At 38.9% G+C, this 26,223-nt stretch overlaps 1 protein-coding gene across 2 annotated transcripts; it reads right to left on the reverse strand.

Moving 5' to 3' along the window:
- Nucleotides 1-1,934: 1,934 nt before the first annotated feature.
- On the reverse strand, nt 1,935-25,548 carry LOC5568318. 2 transcript variants are annotated; one of them, XM_021841381.1, is made up of 5 exons: nt 25,344-25,548; nt 24,845-25,108; nt 24,615-24,772; nt 2,344-3,681; nt 1,935-2,273 (listed from the first exon to the last, which is right to left on the reverse strand). In XM_021841381.1, exons 1-5 carry the CDS (start codon nt 25,387-25,389, stop codon nt 2,253-2,255), a joined length of 1,827 nt encoding a protein of 608 aa, XP_021697073.1. In that variant the 5' UTR covers nt 25,390-25,548; the 3' UTR covers nt 1,935-2,252. The 2 variants fall into 2 exon arrangements, with proteins under 2 accessions (XP_021697073.1, XP_021697072.1); XM_021841380.1 differs by having other exon boundaries at nt 1,935-3,681; nt 25,344-25,546.
- Nucleotides 25,549-26,223: the final 675 nt, after the last annotated feature.

The following is a 26,223-nucleotide window of genomic DNA, read 5'->3' on the forward strand; positions in this document are numbered from 1 at the left end:
TTTTATTTAGTTCTATTTACATCAAACATTTCATTAAATAAACATACAATTTTCAGTGCTGCTTTCCATTAACTTCGAGTAATTTGTATCTTCTAGATTTACAATATTTTTCACTGACAAAACTCCTAATCTGACTGCGAAGCAATTGTTAAAGGGAACTTTTCTATTGATCCTAAGATTTCATAGGGTAACCAACTATGACAGCAGCGCCAACACTCAGTCAGAGTGTCCGCATATTATCCGTACAAATTTTGAAGGCATGCATTTATGTAATAAAGCTGAACCAATTTAGCATATTCATGATTAGTAGATTTGACACATTTATGATTTCAAATATTTTAAATGTCAATCCAAATGTTCTGAGTTGTATTGACGAGCGCCATTTTCTAAGATTTTAAACGAAAGAGAAATGTCCTTCAAATTCACAGGATCTGAAAATATTCTATTTTCAGTTTATCTTAAAGTTAAGAACCTATAGATCGCCGTCAATAGAATCAGTTGAATTTTAGATTAGTGTCATTAAGAATTTAGGTAGGAACTACCTCTTGATTGGCTAGCGACCCTCGAGAAAAATTACTCCAAATAAAATGAAAATGATTTACAAATAAAATATTTCTGCTTTTTATATTTTCTTGAACAATATTTTTGATATCAGTTACTATACTAACTGAACTTCATTGCTCTCAAGGAGAAGACTTGAATTTTCTGTTCCAAATAGAAATTTCCTAATTATGTATATATATAACTGCAATTTATGCCGCATGATTTAGGAAATCCGCGATTTTCGCGACAAAATTTTATCCACCCGCGATTTTTGCGCTTGGCTGGCCAAATCCGCTACAAATCCGCGAAAATCGCGAAATCCGCGAGAATCGCGAAATTCGCGCCTGTTGTAACAGCCCTGCGATTCCTCTCGGATCTATCAAACCGCTAAGTAAAACATACGGGATATTCCACGTAGCTCTGACGTGTAACGCCGGTGATGTTCAATAGTTCATGCGTTCATTCTGTGTTACCTATGATCCACGTGAGTGCTACGTGAAAAGTGCGATGGAAAAAAACTACGTATGTTTTCACGTAGCAATGACGTTTGGATTATTTTGAGTGTAGGTAGATCCGCTACTGGAGAAACCGACTAATTATTGGAAATTACTGGTGCCATATGCATTGGGTTTCCTGGAGCCCATTCTGGAATTTCTGGTTGACAAACTCTAGAGGAATTTCTGAAGGGATGCCAGGAGGAATCTCCGGAGAAATCAGCAGAGGAATTCCTGAAGATTTTTCTCGTGGTACCTGAGGAGAAGTTCATCAAAATCCTGAAAATGATTCGCGTAAGTCTCTCTAAACGTATACCGCAAGGAGAGAGTGACTTAAGGTGAAGATGCGTCTAAATCATATCTCGAATTTTGAAAAGCACAAATCTAGAGAACCAGACTATCATTCGCACCGAAAACTTGATCGATTGGTCACTTGCTGGTGATCTCCAATCGATAAAATTTTCAGGGTGAACGGGTATCTAGTCCTGTTTGATGTTTGGCTGCGATGCATCTTCACCTTTGAGGACCATTTTGGTTAAAAAACACTGAAGAGCTTCCAATTAAAATATACTACAGTTAACTCTCCCTTACTCGATATTCCGTATCTCGATATCGAGTTAGAGAACCATAGAAAATTTGGTTTTCATGGCTAACTCGATGGTCCCTTGGAATGCAGATGCACTGGTTTTGTGTTCTGTAAATCGATACCTCCCTAAATCGATGGTCCCTTCAATATCGAGTAAGGGAGAGATTACTGTATTTAGAAATTTGCTTTAAAATAGTGACCAAAGCTCTAAAAAGAAACCTACCAGTTCTGCTAGTTATGCCCAAGATATTAGTTACCGATCCCCCAAATGTTAGGATTTTCTCAACAATTAAAGGCTCTTACACAATGTATATGGTTCCTTACAAAAATGTAAAATTTATTCATCGATTCATTTCAACATCTATAGTGGAGATATATTACAACAGAATGATGAACACTATGTTCGAATACTTTATGACTAAAAATGTCTTTCAAATGCTCACGATTTATATTATCTACCTACATCAATTCGTGAACAACCCGAATGAGTTCGAAACTTATTAAAGGCACGGAATGGTTGATCACATTCGCTATGATCATTGTGGACGGACACGTTACCCTACAATCTACTATCTAAAATACGAGATGTCTTCACTTACCTGAACACGGAAATAAATCGCACTAAAATACTATCCGAGATTTTGTCCTCCCTAAAAATGCCAGGGTTTAGAAGAGTAACTTTAGCAGTAAAGCGGCCATCGACACTAGAAACGCATTTACCGTTCCGTCGATCGCACTGGTGGTACTTCTGTAGATCAACCAAGGAAACACCTTGATGTAGTTTTCCGTCTCCTGCCATGGATTCTCCCCGTCGTCAAAATGCATCGGGCATTGATCACGTTCTCGCTCGTACTCGGTCATGTCCACTGCAACCACCGCCCCCTCGGTATAATTCCAGGACGTTACGTCCTGCCTTACATCGCAAAACGCCCCAACGGCTTGCGACATCAGCACTCGGTTCAAATCGGCCCGTTGATAAACCCAGCATCGATACTTGGACAGCGGATCCAGATCGTCGTAGGTGATGAGATAGGACTTCAGATTCTCCTGCCAGTACCCGATGCACTTCATGCGGTAATCCGGGTCGCTGTAGATATCGACCGGGCGACCGAGATAATCCACCGAGAGACAGTAATCGGCATCGATGGCCATTTCCTTCTGATCCGTGTCGCAGACCGAAAAGTCCGATATGTTCTGCTTGCAGCGAATATCCGGACGGGGACTCAGCGTGACACCACCGAGAATACGCGTCTTGAAGGGCGATTCACCTTTCTGGGTGAAGTTAAATTTACCAGCGACTGGACATCGTACCGGTACAGGTTTGGCCGCCAGGTACAGATCGTAGCGCCATTCTTCCTTGTTGGGGAATTGAACCCACGAGCAAACGGTACTGAAATCGTTCTTGATGACGGCGGTTCCTTTGCGGTAGCGAATAACGTTATGATGCCGAGGCACAAAATCGAAGCAAATGTAATCCTTTTGGCAACCATCGACCGTGAGGCGGGCCATCATGATCCTGGTGTCACGTTGCTCCCGGCAGACGTAGATCGTTCTCCGGTAACGTGCACGATCCGGATAGTACGTTTCGATTATGTGCGTTTCGTTGATGACGACTTCAGCGTCGATGTTGGCCGTGTTGATCCACTCTCCGGTGAAGTTCTGTGGGAATCTGCATCCCGGTTCCACAACTTCCGACTTTACAGGCGTGACTCGATAGCGTTCCGGGGACTTTTCGACCGTTTTCAACGTGTTGCATTCGGCCGTAATCGAAGCTCCAATGTACAGATCATCGTCACGATTCTTCAGGAAGCAACGGTACTTTTCGTCCTCTCGAGATTCTTTCGTATTGACCACGGCAAAGTAGTGATTCTTCCCGATGAACCAATCGCCCAGACAGCTGAACTCGACCACGCCGTTGAAGGTGCCATCCATACCCTGGCACTGGCGGTAGGTGATGTTGAATTTCTGGTTCTGAATCAAGAACTGCGTACCGGGCGTTTGACAGGATTGGATTTTGGCATCCGGGCTGTCGCACTCTCCGGTGAATCGGAAACGGTTCTGTGGATATCAAATTGAGATGTTAATGATTTCAACTTGCGACATTCAACCAGGAGAGAACAAGACATGTAGGACATTTCCTAAGCACAACATTACGTGGACAGGATAATCAAAGGGTTATTTAACATCACATTTTTTTTATCGAGAACAGGCATCTTTTGAAAGAATAGATATAGTTCTGGTAATGCCAAATGACCTTAAGCCGTTAATCCTCTCTTTCTTACGACCTTGATCGACTATTTCTTTACGAAACAGCGTTTTTATAAAAAGTGCTCGAACAATGTTGCAAATGGTCTAAATGTTTCGAAATCAGTTTAAAAATTTGTGGTTGTTTTTCAATAGTAAATTGATTGTTTATCAATAATTTTACTATTGAAACAGTTAGTTGAATTTTGTATCAATCTGATGAGCATATAATCATATTCTAGTAACTATTGAATAGTATTCATCTAGGTAGTTCGGTTTGTCTCACGTTTATCGAAAAACAATGGAGCTCTGGAGATACCATGGAAAAGAGAATGTTAAAGCTTTCCTAGAGCAGGTTTTCTACACATTTATGTACACAAATAAATTTCCCTGATATTTCGAGGTTTTTCCCTGGTGTCACAAACTATTTCCAGGTTCACGAAATGCTTTAGAATACATTAGCTTTATTTCCTTTATTTTACTGTTTACAAGAGTCCTGGGTTCGAAACCCAGCCGAGCACGTGGATTTTTTTCCTAATTTCACCTATAATTTATCCATCTTTACCACGCAGTTCATTAATTTAATGTAATTTCTTTATCATTCACATTGTTTATGTTCACTTTTATATTTTAGGTGTGTTTACGACATTAAACAATGAAAATCATTAGGGATATTTTTTTTAATTTCTGCGAAAAACAGGAATGCTCATAGAATGATATGAAACGCCTGTATACAGCAGTATCTGAATGAAAAAAAAACCTTTTCCAAGAATTCCACTAAATTTTCAAATAGTCAAAAGTCAATAGTTCAAATCATTCAAATAAGTCATTCATTGATTTTGAATGATTTAGTTGAATGAATATCTGTGTTTTCTCGATTTTTACATAGATTGTACCTGCAAAACCCTCTCAAATGTATAAAACAATAATGAATAGAGATTTTTCAACATCAAATACGTTATCCAATTTTTTTTGTATCGACAGGTGAATAATACATACAGTCGACTCTCCATAACTCGATATTCAAGAGTCCATCGAATTATAGAATAATCGAGTTATAGAATATACCGACACAAAAAATCACAAAATTGAAAAAATAAATTTTCGAATTTCCAATATATGATCACTTTTTTAAGTAAACAATATTATTTTATTGATAGTCTTTTACAAGCCGTTACATTAAAACTTTTTTTTTAAATGCTTGAAAAATTGCGTTATTTTAACTGACATATTTTTTTTATTTTCATGTTTTTCAACTTTTATAGCAATTTGTACATACAGTATTGGACAAAACATTTGCAACTTTTTCGATTTTCGATACAAAATGGTCATTTTTGGAGGCTTAGATCTCAGTTATTATTGGATAACTTGAATTTTAACATATATTTTTGACCGATTTTTCTAATCGCAGGTTCAAAAGTAATAACGGTTTGACTAAAGTTAAGTTTTTGACTAATAATAATAAACGATTTACCTGAAAATAAGACAGCCCTACACAAAAACTGTCTCCAGCAAACTTTTTCATCTTGTCTAAATCTACAACTTTGCTGAAGATACCATGAAGCAATTCCCTTTAACTTTTTGAGTTACGTAAATTATAAAATTTTGTCAAAAACTCCCCTTTAGTTAAGCCGTTATTGCTTTTGAACTCGTGATTGAAATCGCTCAAAAATATAAAATGAATTCATGTTATGTCTGATGTGCTGTGAAAATTTCATTCAAATCGGTCTTCAATTACCTGAGATCTAAGCCTCCGAAGTTGACCATTTTGTATGGAAAATCGAAAAAGTTGCAAATGTTCCGTCCAATACTGTATATATTCACCTCCAAACCAGAATTAGACCAAGTTTTCAAAAATAAGAAGGATTTCAAAATAGATATCGAGTTATGGAGAGTAATTTACCCCTTACGTGACATCGACTAGTGGAGATATCGAGTTATACCTAGAAATATCGACTTATGGAGAGCACGATGTATGGGAATTTGAAGGGACCGAAAAAATCATCGAGTTATACCCTATCGAGTTATAGAATATCGAATTGTGGAGAGTCGATTGTATAATGATTTCAAATTCAGAGAAATTCACGTAAACATTAAACAAACTTTATGTGTGCTCAAAAGTTTTTTTTGAATCAAATTGTCATTGAAACAGACGTAAACAAGCAAAAAAAAGCAAGGTCGCTCACAATAGAAGAGTGCATGGTGACGTCACGAAAAATTCTCCTTCTCTGTCCCATTTTCGTGATGACAGTGCTTAATTGACTGCTCATTGACATTCACTGCTGGAATTGTTGATTTTTTTATATGGAGTTTCGAGATTATGTCAGGCGTGCAACGATCTATCGTTGATCACAACTAGCGGATTGGGATACAATCTCACAAAAAAAAACATGTAAACAAAGGAAGCAACATTGTTGCAACCTTTTCAACTCGTAATAAATCACAGGTCTGATAGCAAAAAGTGGAGCCGAAAAAAGTTATTTTAGTGACCAGATTTGACAAAAAAGTGACTAAATAGTGGCTTCCGGTTCTCGAAAAAGTGACTTGAAAATCAAAACGTAATCAGTTTTATTTCAGTTCTATTACACTGTGTTACGTTGAAGAAGGAAACATTCAATATGATCTATTGCAGGCTGTATGTCTAGTTGAGTACGAAATTTGGAAATTTGTATTGTAATTCAAAAATTCCAAGATATTGCTTACAAATATTTTAAACAGAAAAGTGAATATTTACGTAAATAATTATTATAGCTAAATTATATAGATTATTATATCTGATTTTCAATACAGTTAACTCTCCCTTACTCGATATTCCGTATCTCGATATCGAGTTAGAGAACCATAGTAAAAGTTGGTTTTCATGGCTAACTCGATGGTCCCTTGGAACGCAGTTGCACTGCTTTTCTGTTCTGTAACTCGATACCTCCCTAACTCGATGGTCCCTTCAATATCGAGTAAGGGAGAGATGACTGTATTTTCAAAATTATAGGAAGATGTTTTGAAAAAGTCATCGTTCGTGTCTTATATATTACCAAAGTATTTTGATTTGTGATGTAAATTTTAAAAAGAATTAAGTATATTTGCGAAATCAAAATTTTGTCATTTCACATTTTACTAACGCTTCTACCTAATAAGGCCAATTCTTTGTAACTTGATCAAGATTAGGGAAAAAAGAAAATTTGGCCATTAATCAATACTTTCAATTGAATATGGTGATAGAAGATCGAATATGATTGAAATACTGCTTAAAACCAATGTAGACGCGTCCTATGGACGCCGACTAAAAGCTAAGTATGTAGTTTCAAAAAAAAAAAAAAAAAAAAATTTGGGGTGGGTAATGTCTATTACATTACCGCGGGGTTGACGTAGAACTACGATGATTAATAATTTGATTTGTCATGTGTATGAATTTGTAAGTGTACTAGTTTTGTGTTGTTATTGATCGGATGAAGTTTTCAAAAGTTAACTCTTTTTGGACTCATTTTGGTAGTCCTGAAAAGAACCATTTGTCGTTCTGTGGTTCCGAGAACCAGTCTTTGGTGTTCCAGGAATAATGCCAGATGATTGAATTTGTTTGTTTGGTTGTTGCTTCCTTATGTTGTTTGGTTGGGTGATCGGTTTCTGGCTCCAGCTGTAGTTCGCCAAACTCCTCCAGTAGATTCGATGTTAGCTCGGGTGCTTCGATCGTTAGACTCGATAGTATCGGTCCAGTGCTTTGGTCTGTAGCAATATCCATTGCATGAGCATTCAGGCTCTGTACATTGATACTCATCAATATGCAGGCTGGGCCGCTATGATCCAGTATTTCACGCAGTTCGTCTCAAAGCGTCACTAATCGATGATTGCCTAAGCGCTGCAGCTCATTCCTTAAGCCAACCCTCTTGGGAGAATTGCTGCCTTTGGCGTGATGGAACTTGAAAAAAGTAGAGTTTGTCAAAAATAGTCCTTGCAATGAAGTAACCCACGACCAACCAACATATACCAATTGCTGATCCTGGCTTTTGTCATAGTCGTACACGACCTCGGGGAAAGTTCCACCTTGCGACTTATGAACAGTAAAAGCACAGGCACTAACCATCGGGAACTGAAGGCGCACTATGGGCGGTTTCCATACAGACTGGCGGCCAAAAATATTTTTTCCATCTCATGTCGTATTTATGAGTTTAATGATACAAATTTGACGTTTTATTTTCAAAAACAAGTTTTCGAGACTAACTTTTGAATAGGACCTATAGCGAAATATTAAACTTTGTTACTTATAATGCATATAAGCCATTTATGCGATTAACGTTGTGCAAACCATTATAAATATTAGAACTTACATAGAAATGATGATTTGAATGATTTAGCGAAATTCAGTTATTTTCTAAACTTGTTTTTAGCTGTTTTCAATAGAAAATGGTTAAAAATATTGGAAAAATTCAAAAACCCTTAAATTAAAAAAGTGCAAATTTGTGCAGCTAAATTCTTTACGATCCTTTAGTTTACATCCCAAAGTGCCCTTGGAACTGAATTTAAGCCTGGGACAACTTGGGACAAAAAAGTACTCGGGGTTTGCATTTGATTATGCCGCACAGTTTGAAAGTAAAATAAAAATTCTCTATACAGGAGTGAAATTGGAATTTCAAAACCAAGAGCCTTACGTTGGCATGAAATATTTTGAACTCTTATAACTGTTTGCTGGTTTAACGAAATTCCTTGAATGGCACCTCAATTGAAAGACAAAACATCAAAGGGTCATGTCGTTTACTTACTGAATCCCACATACCTGTCCAAATAGTTTAATTACTGTTTTCAAAGAGAACGTTGATTTCAAGCAAATTTATAAATAGGGGTGCTAGAGAAAATTTGACGTCATTTGCTTTCCATTCTCCGCTTGGATCGCATCTCAGCAGGCAATAGATCGTCTGGCTCTGACCGGGCATGCTTCTCAGGCACAGACATCGATAGCGAAGGACCTCCCCGTTTGTCTTGCTTCGCTCAAATCAAACTGTCGAGCGAGCGAGAGAAGATGCCGTCCGAAGCCAAAGTCATCACCGCTGCCGCCGCCAAGAAGAAGGAGAAGGGGAAGCAGTCCACAGCTAAATTTGCGGTCGAACTGTGAACACGATCGGGCAAGTCATTCTCGCTTTGTGGTTCACCGCTTGTTTGCGTTCATCCAGCCATCGTCATCGCCGCCATCATCAGATTTCGACTTAAGCCCGGTGATCCACTACCTGTTACTGTTGTGCGCCATCCACGCCACGAAACTTTCGGTTCGTCGTATAAGCAAATAACTTGCTCAAATTTATACATTTGAGTTGAGGATTCCCCGTTTGACCATGGCAATCAACTGATAACATCCCGCAGTGTTATTTATCTGTAAGAGCATCAAAGCTAACAAAGCCATCGGCCCTTTTCAGGGCCATCAAATTAGTGGAAAAGAGTTAAAAGAGAAATATTTCCGGCTTTATATATGACTTCTAATATTCCTAAATCAATTTCACAGCTTCATACAAAATTTCATATGTCATGTATAATTTATGACTAAACATTTTGAGACTGTAATCGTGGACGCTGCTGCAGTGCCGTCGGGGTGAGTGCTCAACATTCCACAACAATTGTAATATAGAGTGGCATTTCCAACAGCGTCTTTGATGTTCCATATTTTAAGGGAACACTTTGATTAGGAAAATTATCACATGCAACAAAATTGCGACATATTTAGAATGCTTTTGAAAAGACATTCTCATTGAACAATTGTAATAATTTTGGCACCCATGGATCAGAAATTTACCGTCATAATAAAGAAAACTATTGATTATCAATAGCTCGTATTGAATATTTAGTTAATTTCAACCCTTCCAGCAATTCATGTTCGACCAATTTCTCACGCATTAGCATTCTCCGCAATTTTCAAGTAATTCCAAGCCCAACACATTATTGGCACATACCCATTTCCCAGATTGGTCGATCAGAAAGCGAAGAGCACAAAAGGGAGGAGCATCATCTGCTATTCTGAGGTTATAAAACATGCTTCCTTCGTCGGATTCAGTTTCATTCCATTTCCGCTTTCGAGCTGGTAAGAGCTCCTCCAAACTTGCTCAGCGAGAAGTACCTCGCTGCTAGAAATCTGCTGAGCTGTTAATCTTCAAGCTGCCAATCCAGCATCTGGTTTATGAAATCGCTCAAGATTTCTAGGTTGACCGATCCGCGCTTCTAAATTTCGACTCGTGGTAAACTCGTGGTCACAGCATCCAAGCTCAATCGGCCCTTTTCAGGGCCAACATACGTTCATAAAAGGGTTTATTGGATGATATTTACTGATTTATCTAAAATGATCTAAATATCGCGGTATACTATAATTTGGTTCACATAATTTACCCCACATAATTACATGAATTTGAGAATTTACCGCTGCAACACCGTCGGACCGTAATAACATCATACTACTCAGCATTGTATGGTATTTCTAACAGCATCGTTGATTTATCATATAATGGGGGAACACTTCCTAAATTCTCGAGTATGGAAATTGAAAAATGTATCAAAATTGCGACAGATTTTAAATACTCTTCAATAAACTGTTTCCTGACCAATTGTAATGAGCAACTATTGATCTGAAATTTTTCTACAGGTTATTCTATTGCAAATGTCATAGTATATATCAGAACACATTGAACATTGATCAGAAATATTTAAAATTTGCACGAAACCAAAACATGCGTGATTTTAATTTATTGTAAGCTGTTAAAATAATGTTGATATTTTTACTGTCCATACGAACGCACATGTGAATTTTCCAAGATATGTAAATCCCTAACCAAGACATCAACTTCATGTATCTTATTCTAGATTGGTCAATCAGAAGAAGGCGAAGAATACGAAAGGGAGGAGCATCGTCTGCAATTCAAATTGTGTAAACATACTATCTTCGACAGATTCGGTTCATTTAAGGGACGAATGACCTTTGGATTAAAATCCCTCTGTAACAACAACAGGATTCGGTTCATTTCATTTACACTTTCGAGCTAGTAAGAACTTCTCGTGATAAACACAGTATAGCTAGTAATATTTCTTAATGTGCTTACCACATACTTGCTATAATCTCTTAATTCATCTCGTAGCATCATACAATATCTGATTTATCACGAATAATCGACAATACGACAATTTGAGGATGGTCCGAGAACGCTGCTGCAGTGCCGTCGGGATGCAATAACAGCATAATGCTCATCTTGTACATCCCTTGCCAAGACATCAATTTCATATAGCCTATTTCTCAGATTAACGCAATAGACAACATGTAGAAAAATCAATTCAGATCAATTGTTGCTCATTACAATTGGCCAAGAAACAGTTTATTGAACAGTATTGAAAATCTGTCGCATAATATACATTTTCCAATTTCCGTACTCGAGAATTTTGGAAGCGGGGGCCATGACTGGTCCTGGCTGGAAATATTCGTGGGGAGAAACTCAACCCTTTGCTGCAGGAATTTCATTAACAACTCTTTGGTAAAGCATAAATTTTCCGAGGAAAATTCTGCTAAAAGTGAACTTTTTCAAAACAACTCTTTTTGATTGGAATATTTATCAACAACTCTTTGTCAAGTAAAATCATCCTAAATAACTCTTTGCTCCATCGCCAAACCAAACCATTTCATTGAATTCATCAAGTACAAGAATATGAATGGTAAGGAGAGGCAGATGGTGTATATTTCGCTGGCGTTAGCAGCGTAACGCTCTTGGTTTTGAAATTTCAATTTCACTCCAGTATAGAGAAGAAAGACGTACTTCTACGTCAAAAAAGAAAATGCAGATAAGCCCTTATGAAAAAACACAAAAATGGTCATTTTTGGATTCCCGGGACGCCTCAAATTTACGATTTAGTGGCCAATTTGTATCTAAACATCTGTGTCAAGCTTATTGGAGCGCATTTTAGTGAACTATTATGTTTGATCACTAGTTTTCGAGTCTTGAAACGGTTTAGTATCCATCAAAACTATAGCTAATGCTTCAGGGCATTAAGTCTGGAAAGCCACATCCGGTACATTAAAACAGTGGTTTTCAATATTATTGAAGCTGCGACCCCCCTTTAAGGATGCACAAAAATCTCGTGGACCCCAAAAATGGATTTTCTCCAAATCAAACCTGTCAAAGATCTCAGAAGAATTTTACAGATATACCGGGCAGGCACAGCTAAAATGAAAGATGTGCAATAGATAAAACATGAATTCTACTGTGATCACTTGGATGAGTCCATTAAGAATTGGCACAGGAGTCTACAAAGTATCATTCCTTAGCCCAATAAAAAACTTCCATAAAAAAATTAAAAAAAAAATCCAAAACAAAACATGGAGTGCTAGTAGCGTAAAGAAACACTTGGGCTTTTCTATGGTTTCCTGTGACATTGGGAGATTTTCTCAGTAAAGCTGTATGAAACTCGCCAGGAAGCACAATGCGAGATAAATTATTGCAAAATGTGAGCCTAATAACTTTGAGAACGAGTGTTAAGAATCGCGACGAACTTGCATAATCAATCCTAATTTCGGATAAATTAATTATCAATTAATCAGCTATTCGAAACACGGTCCATGCATCATAGAACGATAGTCCACGCACAAGCGGTGCAGCATAAGCATAAAGAAAGGACAAAATTTCACACAGAAGTGCCATGCACCGTGTATCGATCGTTCCAACGGACGAGAGGATATCGCATAAAAAGGAATAAATATTGCTTTAGGGACGTTAGGAAAATAATGTTTCGCTCCGATCGTGTGCGCTACCTTAGATTAGAAGAAAATAGATAAGAAGGTGCGATCTCGACATTGCTCTCCCATTCGAAACATAGGCAATAAAAATTTATAACATGATCAAGTCTAGAATGTTCCAAATGCACATCCGGTTGGATAAGCATAACAACAAAAATAAACATTCATTCATTCCGTGTTTTAGGATAGTGATAATTGTATGCAAACCCCTATAAATAAGGAAAATTTCAGAAATACACCAGTTACCTTTTCGACACTCGAAGGAGACGGTTCAATCCTTAGAAAGAAATCCAAGGTAAGACCAGCAATCAGTTTTCTTCTATGAAGAAAATTAATTGTTACATGTAGAATTTTCTATCCTTAGCTTTCCACCGTCAGGTACTAGGTTTACTAGCCTGCCAGTCTGAAAGTCGAAAGGATTAGAATTCTTCCACGGTCTCCTTAATCAGAGAACCCGACTAAATTTTGGTTCCTTCGATTGTAGACTACCCACCTATGGTGGTGTGTCATTTTGACGTTCCAAGATTTAGTTAGATTAAACGCTATTGAACTGTACTAGTTTTCCACCGTCAAGTACTAGGTTTAACTAGCTTGACAGTCTGAGAACGAAATACAGAACGGTAATCGTTGACTCTGAATTGCAACCATAGCATTGCGATCTATTTCAAGCTACCACCGTCAGGTACTAGACTTCCTAGCCTGCCAGTCTGTAGTATTGAGAAGATTGCATTACTTACTCTCGTCGTATAAGTGATTCAAAAATAAGAGTAAGATTTTGCTCCCCTTCGATTGTAGATCACCCGTTAATTCGGCGTGTCATTTCGACGGATCAAAATTGTACTCTAGAAAGTTCCACGGACTACTTTAACCTCCACTTTCAGTTACTAGGCATACTAGGCTGAATAGTCTGAGGGACTTAAGTAATACGTGTAATTTTCGAAATCGTAAGGTTGAAATACCGTCGCGATAAATCGAACCTTCGCTCGAATGCGCGACGATACGAAACTTTAACATGGTGGCTCCAGAGAGGATGTCATACGGTTTTTTCGCGAACACGTGTGATATCTTAAATACGTATCACAAAGGCGTTGCTGTTGCCGAAAACAGCAAAGTGAATCAAAGTGAATCAAAAGTTTAGGTTCAACAAGTGAAACGCATAAACTGTGATAAAAAGTGACCGAAGATGCCATAAGCGAAAGTGTCATACCAGTTCTTAAAAAAAATACAATATACGTCGATTATACACGAAGAACAATTCTACAAAGGTTTAGAAGTAAATTACTGCAAAAAGGACAATAAGGTGAAGAAAGTGAACCATCAGTTAGAACAGCTGAACCAGCGGGCCGGAGATTCATGGACAGCATTGTTGAAGAGGTAATTCAAATTCTTCAACAACAAGGTGAGTCAAACAATTTTCTTTACTTCCTTTAACACACTTTATTGATGACAAGTTTTTGATAAAATATCAAGTGTCTAACAAAATTATTGCTGAATTCTTGTTCTGTGTAATCTTTATAACGACGTGACTCGTGAATTCATTTTTGGCTATCTGATAAACTCGGTACATACAAATCGGAGGGTCAATAATAATAATAAAAAATTTCCTCAAGGGAGGACAAGCACGATCTCAGGAGAGACGTGCGAATCTGCCGTCAAAGGCATTACAAGTGATCAAGAGATCACAAATTCCTCAAAGGAGGACCGGTACGATCTCAGGAGAGACGTATCAAACTGCCAACAAGGCAGTAATAGTGACCAAACAACGGATCACAAAAAAAATTCCTCAAAGAAGGACCACTACGATCTCAGAAGAGACGTATCAAACTGCCAACAAGGCAGTAATAGTGACCAAACAGCGGATCACAGATATTCCTCAAGGGAGGACCGTACGATCTCAGAAGAGACGTACTAATAAGCCGTTAAAGGCATCAACAGTGATCAAGGGATCACCAAATTCCTCAAAGGAGGACCAGTACGATCTCAGGAGAGACGTACAACCTGCCAAGGAAGGCAGCAAGTGATCAAGGGATCACGTCACCTCATCAAAGGGGTATACATTCGACTTAGAAAAACGTATAAACCCAAGTAGGGATAACACCGACATGTCGAACCCATTCGTAATTAACAAAAACGGCAACTGTCGCTTATGTCAAAATAGCGAAGACGAAGAGGAATACATGGTCGCATGTTGTGAATGCGACAGATGGTTCCATCCATCATGCGCCAAGCTAACACGTAAACCTACCCAAGATGAAAGGTTTCTATGTATCAAGTGTAGTGTCATAGATAAGGAATTGCTTCGTCTAAATAAAGTGGCATCAGCTATAGCAAGCAATCCATCAGAAGCATTCTTCGAGAAAGTTATAAATAACCAACAAAAAGCTATGACCGATATTACACAAGTACTATCCAGGATCGGAATAAAAAATGAGTCCGGAGATACAGAAGAATGGACCATTTATTTAAAACGCCAGGCATTAATGCGCTTACCCAAATTCGGCGGATCAGCCAAGGAATGGCCGAATTTTCAAAGAGCTTTCCAACAAACAACGCAGGAAGGAGCGTTCAACAATTTGGAAAATTTAAACAGACTTCAACAAGTACTGTATGGAGTAGCTGCTAAGAGCGTGCAGCAATTAATGATGGATCCGGATAATGTTCCAGACATAATGCTCCGCCTTGAGGAACACTTTGGTAGACCGGATCAAATATATAAGGAGCTATTAGCCGACCTACTCAAAATAAGAAGGGATTCTAGAACAGTGGTAATCGAAATGGCAAATGCTCTAGAAAACCTTGTTAATAACATTAAATTAATCAGGAAAGAGGAATACTTAGCCGATCACAGGTTAGTGGAAGATTTGGTTAAAAGACTTCCTTACAATATTCAGGTAAAACGAACTGAGTATTACCTAAACGCGCAGAATCAACTCGCGGTTCAGACATTAGATGATCTAGAAGACTGGTTGAAGCCATTTGCTAGAACTGCAAGAGTTATGATGTTAGACAATTCTCATAACTCTCAACAAAGAGGTGCGGTTAATCACCACGATCAAAATACAAAGAAAAATAAGACAAAAAACGTTTGCCTGTGTTGTAAACGATTACACCCTCATAAAATATGGGACTGTTATACCTTCAAGAGAATGAATGCAGAAGATAGAATTAAAGTGGCACAAAGGGGACGTTTATGTTTTGGATGCCTGCAATCATCCAACCACGACCTACTGAATTGTCAACGGAATAGGTCATGCAATATTAACGGATGCCAAAGGAAGCATCATCCAATGCTTCACACTAATCCAGTAGGGAGTCAACCAGTGCAAACAGTGAACAAACATGCGGAGGGAAACAGTCGTCCTTCCATTTACTACCAAATATTACCGGTTACTCTACGTAACAAGGATAAATCCGTTGAAACCTATGCATTTTTAGATCCAGGTTCATCATTAACACTAATGGAAGCGGACGTAGCTCAACAATTGAATCTAAAGGGAGTTACTACACCTCTTCAATTAGCATGGACTCAGAATTTTACAACTGATCATGACTTAAGTCAAAGTGTTCAATTTTATATAAGAGGGGCTACAAAAAAGAGCTACTTCTTAAAAGATGTTAGAACAATAAAAAATCTTGGGTTACCTTGTCAGTCTAGGAATTACGAAGATTTATATGAGCAGTACCCTCACTTGAAGGGATTGCCATTACAAAGTTTTGATAAAATCAGACCAACAATTATGCTTGGACTAAAACACAGTTTTCTGCTTATAGGTCACGAACATCGTTGGGGAAATCGAGATGAGCCGATAGCGATGCGAACCAAATTAGGTTGGTTGATATACGGAGGGTTGACAACTAACGACGAGAAAAACTATACAATGATGAACCACGAAGACGATACACTTCGTAACATGTTAAATGGATATTTTTCCATTGAGGAATTTGGAGTCAAGAACGTAAAGGAGCTCCCCAAGTCCGAGGACGAAAAAAGGGCCAATGAGATTATTCAAAGGACCTTACGATACAAAGACGGAAGATATGAGATCGGATTATTATGGAAGCAAGATAATCACGAGTTTCCGTTTAGCAGCGACGTTGCTTTAAAAAGACTCGTAGGATTGGAAAACAAACTGCGACAAGATCCAGGCCTCGAAAAATGGGCAAAGGATACAATAAGAGAATACGTGGCTAAAGGATATGCTAGAAAATTAGAACCAGTTGAAATGATAAACAAGGTAAAGCACGAGTATTTTTTACCTCACTTCATAATTATCAACAAAAATAAAGAACCACCCAAACCGAGGTTGGTCTTTGACGCAGCATCCAAAATACACGGGCATTCGTTCAACTCTGCGTTATTATCTGGACCGGACAGCACAACATCGTTATTCGGAATCCTTATTAGATTTCGTGAAGGAAAATACGCGATTTGCGGGGACATCAAGGAAATGTTCCATCAGGTCCGAATCCGAAATGAAGACCAAAACGCTCAAAGATTTTTATGGCGGGACTGCGAGCAACATCGATTCCCAGATATGTATGTTATGCAAGTGATGACTTTTGGATCTACGTGCTCCCCGTCATGCGCTCAAGCGGTAAAAAATCATAATGCTACGCGTTTGAAAGATAAATACCCATTAGCATTAACACCGATAATTAATCAACATTATGTCGACGATTATGAGGACAGCTTCAATTCGTTAGAAGACGCTATTCAAACCGTTGATCAGGTTATTAAGGCGCACGATGAAGGAGGCTTTTTTATCACGAAATTCTGCTCAAATGATAAACGTCTTCTAGAAACAATACCAACGGAAAGAAGAGATACAGAATCAATGAAGTATCTCGAAAATAAGGAAAACGTGTCTGAAAAAATTCTTGGTGTCTATTGGAACACTAATAAAGATAGCATTGGATTTCAAGTAAAACCAGAGAGATTACCTCGAGAGGTTTACTGTAAAATTAGACGCCCAACGAAAAGAGAAGTCCTTTCATTCGTAATGAGTGTGTTTGACCCACTGGGTCTAATATCTAACATCACGATTCATGGGAAAATACTTATACAAGACCTTCATAAGGAGACATCAGAGTGGGACAAGGAAATATCAGAAAAACAACAGCCAGCATGGGAAAACTGGCTAGAACAAGTAGAAGCATCAAAGTACGTCAGAATTCCAAGATGGCTACTTGAAAATACAGGAAACCAAGTGGAACTGCATACTTTCGTAGATGCTTCAGAAAAAGCATTCGCTGCAGTTGTTTACTGTAGAAGCAATACTGGAGGAACACCAACTATCAGATTGGTTGCCGCAAAGTCAAGAGTCGCGCCCATAAAGGCTCTATCCATTCCACGATTGGAACTACAAGCAGCACTACTAGGAGTACGACTAACAGACACGATCAAACATGAGACGCGTTTCAAGGTTACCAAATCCATATTTTGGTCGGATTCGAAAACCGTGCTAGCCTGGATAAACTCAGAGCACAGGAAATATAAACCATTCGTAGCCCATCGAATTGGCGAAATACTTGATTCTACCACTATGGATCAATGGAGATGGGTACCTAGTGCTGATAATCCCGCAGACGAAGGAACAAAACCAGCGAATAAAAAGTCCATATGGACTTCAGGCCCGAGTTTCCTGAAACTACCTAGTAAGGATTGGCCTCAAACCGAAACCACGGAAACTAACGAAGAAGAGAGATTCGTTGGAGCACACGAAGAAAAAGATGATTGTATTCAGGAAGGAAAGTTTTCATGCTGGTGGAAATTACTATTTCGCATCTGCATGATATTAAAAATTATCCAATTTGGAACGAAACGAAACACTTTCTCGAGGGCTTTTACAATGGAAGATAGAACAAGGGCTGAAAATATATTGTATAAAAAAGCACAACGAGATATCTATCCAGATGAGCTAAAGGATCTGTCGAAAAATAACCAATTAACAACAATTGGACCACTCAACAAGTTTAATCCTGCATTAGATGAAAATGGAATAATACGCTCCTATAGCAGACTGGAATATGCAGAGAATATACCAAAAGCAGCTAGCATACCAATTATACTGCCCAAAGGGCATCACATCACAAATCTAATTGTAAAGTGGTATCATGAAATGTTCAAACATCATGCAGACAAAGCGGTATTAGCAGCCTTACAACAAAAGTACTTTATAAATGGTATAAATACTACACTTCAATACATCAAAGCACGTTGTCAACATTGCCTAAATGCAAAAGCAAAACCAAGAGCTCCAATTATGGCTGCGCTACCATCATGCCGAACTGATTCGTTTATCTACCCTTTCACACATACGGGAGTAGATTATTTCGGCCCCTTCGAGATATCAGTCAATAGATCAAGGGAGAAACGATGGGGCGTAATATTTACATGCATGTCAACAAGAGCCGTCCATATGGAGCTAGCTGCTAAACTTGATACCGACTCCTTCTTGCTGTGTTTCATGAACTTCCAGAATCGTAGAGGAAAGGTATCGCATCTTTACAGCGATAACGGGACAAATTTCGTTGGTGCAGAAAGAGAGCTACGAGAATTACTAGAAGAAGTTAACAAAAGAATGCTTAATGGACAAGCCATAAAACTAGAACTATCATGGCACTTTAATCCACCAAGAGCTCCACACTTTGGAGGAGCGTGGGAAAGGCTAATTCGAATTATTAAGGACAACCTAAAAGAAATGATTGGATCACGCAAAGAGCGATCACCTCCGACAGCAGAAGTCCTCAGAGGAGCATTAATACAAACAGAATACTTCTTGAATTCTCGACCATTAACCAACATACCGTTAAACAGCGAGGACGACGAAGTAATAACTCCATTTCATATATTAATCGGTCGGTCGGGAAGTTTCGCATTACCATTCTCCTTCAAGACAAATGACCTAGAAAGAAAACATTGGAGGCTCGCTATACACTACGGTAAATACTTCTGGAGACGATGGCATAACGAATATCTACCGCTTATAGCACAACGTCCCAAATGGAACAAGAAAGTTGAACCGATACGAGTAAACGATATCGTAGTTATAGCGGACAACGACGTCGAAAGAGGACAGTGGTTAAAGGGACGAGTAATTGAAATCACGGAAGCACGAGATAAGCAAGTGAGATCAGTTAAGGTAAAAACTGCGAATGGAATTTATCATCGAGCCGCAACCAGCGTCGCAGTACTCGATGTTTACAACCACGATTCGGCAGCGGACGAGGCAACAAAGGCAGCCAAAGAAGTATCCAGCACAACTGCGCAGAAGATAACAACGAAGCAAGCGTTCGACGAATCAGCAGTAGCAGAGCAGGCGTTCGACGAATCAGCAGTAGCGGAACAGGCGATCAACGAATCAGTGGTAGCGGAACAAACGTTCAACGAAACGGCGGTAGAAGCAGCAGTACACACAACGATGGCGGAATTCGGGACATCAACAGCAGAAGCAACAGGAGCAGTAATAAATCCATGTAAGCAATTGCCAGCAGTAACTGATGAAACAATAACGATGGACACCAATGAGTCCGAAGACGTAATCAAACAAGGAAAAAACAAGGAAAACATTAAACCATCCTCAACGAAAACCAGCCAAACCATCGTACCAACAACTACTAAACATAGAAAAAGAGGACAGAAAAGAGTAGCGCCATGCACATGGGCCTACTGCGGACTAACAGCTACGACTAAGTACATGAAGGTCACGGTGGACAAGAGTATGAAGAAATCGTTGACAGAATTAAATAAAACCTCCAAAGGACCAAGAGTAATAAACATCACACCGTGGACGATAACCGTTATGATGCTAATATTATGTATTGGACAAGTTCTTGGAAGCGAACTAAAAGGACTAATAGCCTACGACTGTGCTAGCAATGATATCAACATTACAAGCTATTCACTAGTCGACGTGGCATCATGTGAACCACCAGCAAGGAATTTAACAACAAAAGAGACACGAATTCAAGTATTACAACGAAGTCCTAAGATACTCGTCCATGTACATCAATGCAAAGTAATAATAAAACGCTCAATAAGACATTGTGGTGCGTTTTCACATACTTCAGACTATGAATACGGATACGCATACATAGTAAAGGAATTCACTCCGGACGAATGTCGACTAGCTCAACTTCGTGGATCGATTACACTAACAGATAACTACAAGATTCAAGAATTGCGCCGAAACAGCACAACAAGAGGTGAATCGCTAATAGTAGGAAGCTTAAAGGGAACTTCTTGCAATGGTGGAGTCTATCGAACACCAGAATATATTTGGGAAGGCGCTCTTGTATTCTACGAGTACGAAATTAGTATGCATGATTACGTAGCTACTGCCGACATCGAAAATGATCAGGTGACATTAAGGAATGGAATCATATGCTCATATAGTACCGGATGGTGCTTAGATGCTGAATTTGGATATATAACTTGGGAGATCGACCTCAAAAGACAGTGTGAAGAAATCGAGTTCGAAGTTATCTACGAAGGAAACGTCAACAAAACCTTCGATAACGATAGAAAATCAAAAGCAGTTTACACTTTGCTTTCTGATACACATATGTTTTCCATAAGAGCGAAAGACAGGACTCAAATATGTGGCTTTGACGGCTACATCACAGATCATCCGAGAATTTCCATATTAGAAGCAAACGTATTCAAATCACCGTTCCGACGTAAGGCAAGCAATGGCAGAAATCTAGATCTTTTTACATATTTCAACTCAAAAATTACTCTTGTGGAAAACTACCTAGGAGAGAAATTAAATGAAGTCTATACAAACGTCATGACTGAAATGTGTAAAATAGATAAATCGCTTATGGAGACAAAGCTTACACTCGCAAGAGTAAACCCCAGCGAATTCGTTTCCAATATTGTTAAACGTTCTGGATTCACAGCGATCGTTGCAGCAGAAGTACTTTACATACTCGAATGTAAACCAGTTTTTGTAACATACGAAAGTAAAGAAGATTGTTACCAAGAAATACCGGTAAAATACAATAATAACTCGATGTTCATGGCACCTGTAACACGCATACTACAACTACGGGGAACTGAAATCGATTGTACACCACTTTTGCCAGCAAAATTCACTATCGGAGGCAGATGGTATACAACGGATCAAAGATTGAGGGAATCGAATCCACCAAGAAAATTGACAACCGACGTGATAACAAGCTGGTCCTATACTTCACTACCAAGTCTTATGCAAAGTGGAGTATACGACGCCGATAGCCTTGAGAAAATGAAAAGTATGGTCTATGAACAAGGAGACAAGAAAATTGCGTCGTCAGTACTACATAAGATGATAACCGGAAAACATCCAGATCTACAAGGATTTTCATTCGAAGCACTTATTTCGGAGAAAATAATCGATAATGTATTACATAAATATTGGACTAAACTCATCAGTTGGTCGACCTGGCTAGGAAACGTAACTTCAACGGCAATTGGTATCTACATGATCGGAAGAATTATTAAATTCTTAATAGATACGCTAATACATGGAAGAATACTATATGATATATACGGACTTGGCTGGCAGTTACTTGCATCGTTCTGGGATTCGTTGACAAACTTTTTATCACATCGAAACGTAATGAAACAACGACAAGAAACCGGCGATATAGAAGAAGACATCCAGTTAACAACAACAGCAACTACCGCCAAAGCGTTCGCTCAACCACCGGCGGGAAACACGCATCATCAAGTTGGAGTATGCATTTATCCTAGACTAGATAACAAGTAAGCACCAATGTTAGAAATTAAGTGAGTGCAAAAAACAATATCAATATTTTTAATATAATAATCCAATCATTGAATAAAAAAAAAAACGCACTTAAGCGTAATGAAAAATGCAATCTTAATTACAATTTTAATCTACAAAATTAATCTACAAAATTAATCTACAATTTACGATTTCACACTTATACGTTTACTTTATAACACGTCGCGAAATTGTTGTAAAACAGTAGTTTTACGAGGGGTGGTGTTAAGAATCGCGACGAACTTGCATAATCAATCCTAATTTCGGATAAATTAATTATCAATTAATCAGCTATTCGAAACACGGTCCATGCATCATAGAACGATAGTCCACGCACAAGCGGTGCAGCATAAGCATAAAGAAAGGACAAAATTTCACACAGAAGTGCCATGCACCGTGTATCGATCGTTCCAACGGACGAGAGGATATCGCATAAAAAGGAATAAATATTGCTTTAGGGACGTTAGGAAAATAATGTTTCGCTCCGATCGTGTGCGCTACCTTAGATTAGAAGAAAATAGATAAGAAGGTGCGATCTCGACATTGCTCTCCCATTCGAAACATAGGCAATAAAAATTTATAACATGATCAAGTCTAGAATGTTCCAAATGCACATCCGGTTGGATAAGCATAACAACAAAAATAAACATTCATTCATTCCGTGTTTTAGGATAGTGATAATTGTATGCAAACCCCTATAAATAAGGAAAATTTCAGAAATACACCAGTTACCTTTTCGACACTCGAAGGAGACGGTTCAATCCTTAGAAAGAAATCCAAGGTAAGACCAGCAATCAGTTTTCTTCTATGAAGAAAATTAATTGTTACATGTAGAATTTTCTATCCTTAGCTTTCCACCGTCAGGTACTAGGTTTACTAGCCTGCCAGTCTGAAAGTCGAAAGGATTAGAATTCTTCCACGGTCTCCTTAATCAGAGAACCCGACTAAATTTTGGTTCCTTCGATTGTAGACTACCCACCTATGGTGGTGTGTCATTTTGACGTTCCAAGATTTAGTTAGATTAAACGCTATTGAACTGTACTAGTTTTCCACCGTCAAGTACTAGGTTTAACTAGCTTGACAGTCTGAGAACGAAATACAGAACGGTAATCGTTGACTCTGAATTGCAACCATAGCATTGCGATCTATTTCAAGCTACCACCGTCAGGTACTAGACTTCCTAGCCTGCCAGTCTGTAGTATTGAGAAGATTGCATTACTTACTCTCGTCGTATAAGTGATTCAAAAATAAGAGTAAGATTTTGCTCCCCTTCGATTGTAGATCACCCGTTAATTCGGCGTGTCATTTCGACGGATCAAAATTGTACTCTAGAAAGTTCCACGGACTACTTTAACCTCCACTTTCAGTTACTAGGCATACTAGGCTGAATAGTCTGAGGGACTTAAGTAATACGTGTAATTTTCGAAATCGTAAGGTTGAAATACCGTCGCGATAAATCGAACCTTCGCTCGAATGCGCGACGATACGAAACTTTAACAACGAGCCCAGCCAAAACGAATCCAAAGCGCCGGGAATAAGATACTCCTCACTACTTGGGATTATTTCAAGGATATTTCCAGGAGTCAAATGCACCAAAAAACTCAAAATTAATTTACCAAAACTCCGGGAAAATCTTGGCAAACAATGAAACCAGTTTTTAGATATTAGAATTACAGAATTCCTCACGGAACTGGAAATCAAAGGAATCTCAAAGATTATTTACTTCCCAAAGCAAAGATTCACACCGCAGTTTGCAGGAATCCCAACGAAATCTTATAGATTCCATGAGTATTATAACAAATCCCGATTGTCTATTGAAATCCAGAAATTCCTACAGGGATTCTAGAATTCGAAAACTCACATGATTTTCCAGTGTTGTTTTATATAATTTAACGACATGTAGCTCAAAACTGTGACGTGTTGGAACATGTCTGATAACGGCATTATATTCATCAATCCCAAATCTACCAAAGGCACTTAATATGATCCATGAGACATGCCAAAATTCTTAGTATTGTTACACTTTATGTTAAGTGTACATGTCTTAACATCGTTTTGAAGAAGATTTTGTTTTTGAAGAAGATTTTGTCTTCACGATAACATATATTCTAAACCTTTGATAAGGATTTAATATTCCGTCCGTCCGTTTCGGCCTTGTTATCTTTTGTCCTACCCATGGTTTTGAATGTGTTCGCGGCGTCTCTGCATTCAACCCACTGACTCACCTGATAAGCAAAATGCCAAACTCCTTCCAGCGAAGAACGGCAACTGATGGGAACGAAATTCTTGTTGAACAACGTTATCAACTGCTGATCCTGTCTCAACCCCCGACAAATGCGGTCAATCGTAGGCTTCTCGTTACGCTCCAGCGTCACACATGGTGCTAAAAAGTAAGAAAATAATGCAATTCAATTAATCTATTCAATTAGTTTCACCTCTCTCCCTCTCAACTTACTTTCAAACTTCTCAAACACGTTCAGCGTACGCGGAAACGCCTTCACACAGGTGTAGCACTCGCTGCCCTTGAAGATCAGGGTGTGATCGGACCCGTTGCGGGAACTGGCCACACACTCGGTCCGTTGGCGGCCCTGCTTCGGACCCTGGCGCTCGTAACTCCACTCGTCGATGGTGGTCGTCGTCGGTTCGCCTACCTCCCAGCTGAACCAGGTTCCCTGGAGGACCTTCGGGATGTCACAGCTCTTCTGGCCCTCGACGGTGGCTGCAATAGAAAGCGATTTCAGTGTTATCCAATGTCCCCCCTGAGACCTCAGAAGTGTTTCATTGTTTGTTGTTTCTCTCAGTGCGGTAGAACTTCTTCCCAGCGTCTTATTCCGTCAATCATCATTAACCACCACAAAGATGAATGAATGATGACGAGGGACGACGAAGACGGAGGGCGTGTCTTCAAAGCGAAGAAAATCCCAAACATTCAATGAAGAATTTTCGGTACTTACCTTTGCCAAAAGCCACCAAAAATATCACTACCAGGTGCGTATTCATGGCAGTTATGTTTTACACATTAATTCGAGTAATTTTGAAAGGGTTTTCGGGCGAAAAATGCACTAAAACTAGGGAGGTGAATTTCTGCCTTGGAACGCGATGCACCTGAACTTCAACAATCAACGAGCACCCGAAGTGAATCATTCGTTCGTTCGCTAATGATCTTCGCGCAGTTCGGCTGTCAAAGTTCGCGTCCGTTGAGAGAAAAATGCATGAATGAAAAACCACAGATGCGGGGTGTTACGCTGTACAGATGTGCCACTCAAAGATATTTAAATCTGTCGGTAGAAAGCATACACGGAGAAATCAGACTACCCAAAAAATAAGTTCTTTTTACTCAAATTTGAGGTAAACTGCATTTAGTTTTTACCCACGGTTGGGTTGTTTTGCCTCTCTCGCAACAGCAATGTTGTCAAAAACAGAAAGAGACGCACCAACCCAGCGTCGAAGTTCAATGGAATAAGCCAAATTTGGGTTCTTTCGAGTTTACCTAACGTTAAGGTGTTTTAACCCATCACGGAGACTTCGAAAGCTAACGCTGGGAACAACCTAATGATAGGTATATATGAGTTAAGCCAAATTTGGGTTATCCCACGGAAGAGCCGAATTGCGTCAAAAGAAGTCAAAGTTGGGTTGATTTGCGGCTCCGTGTACACGGTTATGAAAAAATCAACAACATTTAATAAATCTCGCATACTCTGAGATAACGCCCTTAAAGCCATTGCACGTTGGTCCCAAAGCTATATCTAGGAAGACAAAAACGATTGCGCCTAAACCGTCAATTTTAGATATATGGTGTCTTCGGCAAAGTTTCTCCATATTTCTCAGACATTT

The sequence above is a fragment of the Aedes aegypti genome, chromosome 2 (genome assembly GCF_002204515.2).
Source record: "Aedes aegypti strain LVP_AGWG chromosome 2, AaegL5.0 Primary Assembly, whole genome shotgun sequence".
In the NCBI taxonomy this organism is placed as follows: Eukaryota; Metazoa; Arthropoda; class Insecta; order Diptera; family Culicidae; genus Aedes; species Aedes aegypti.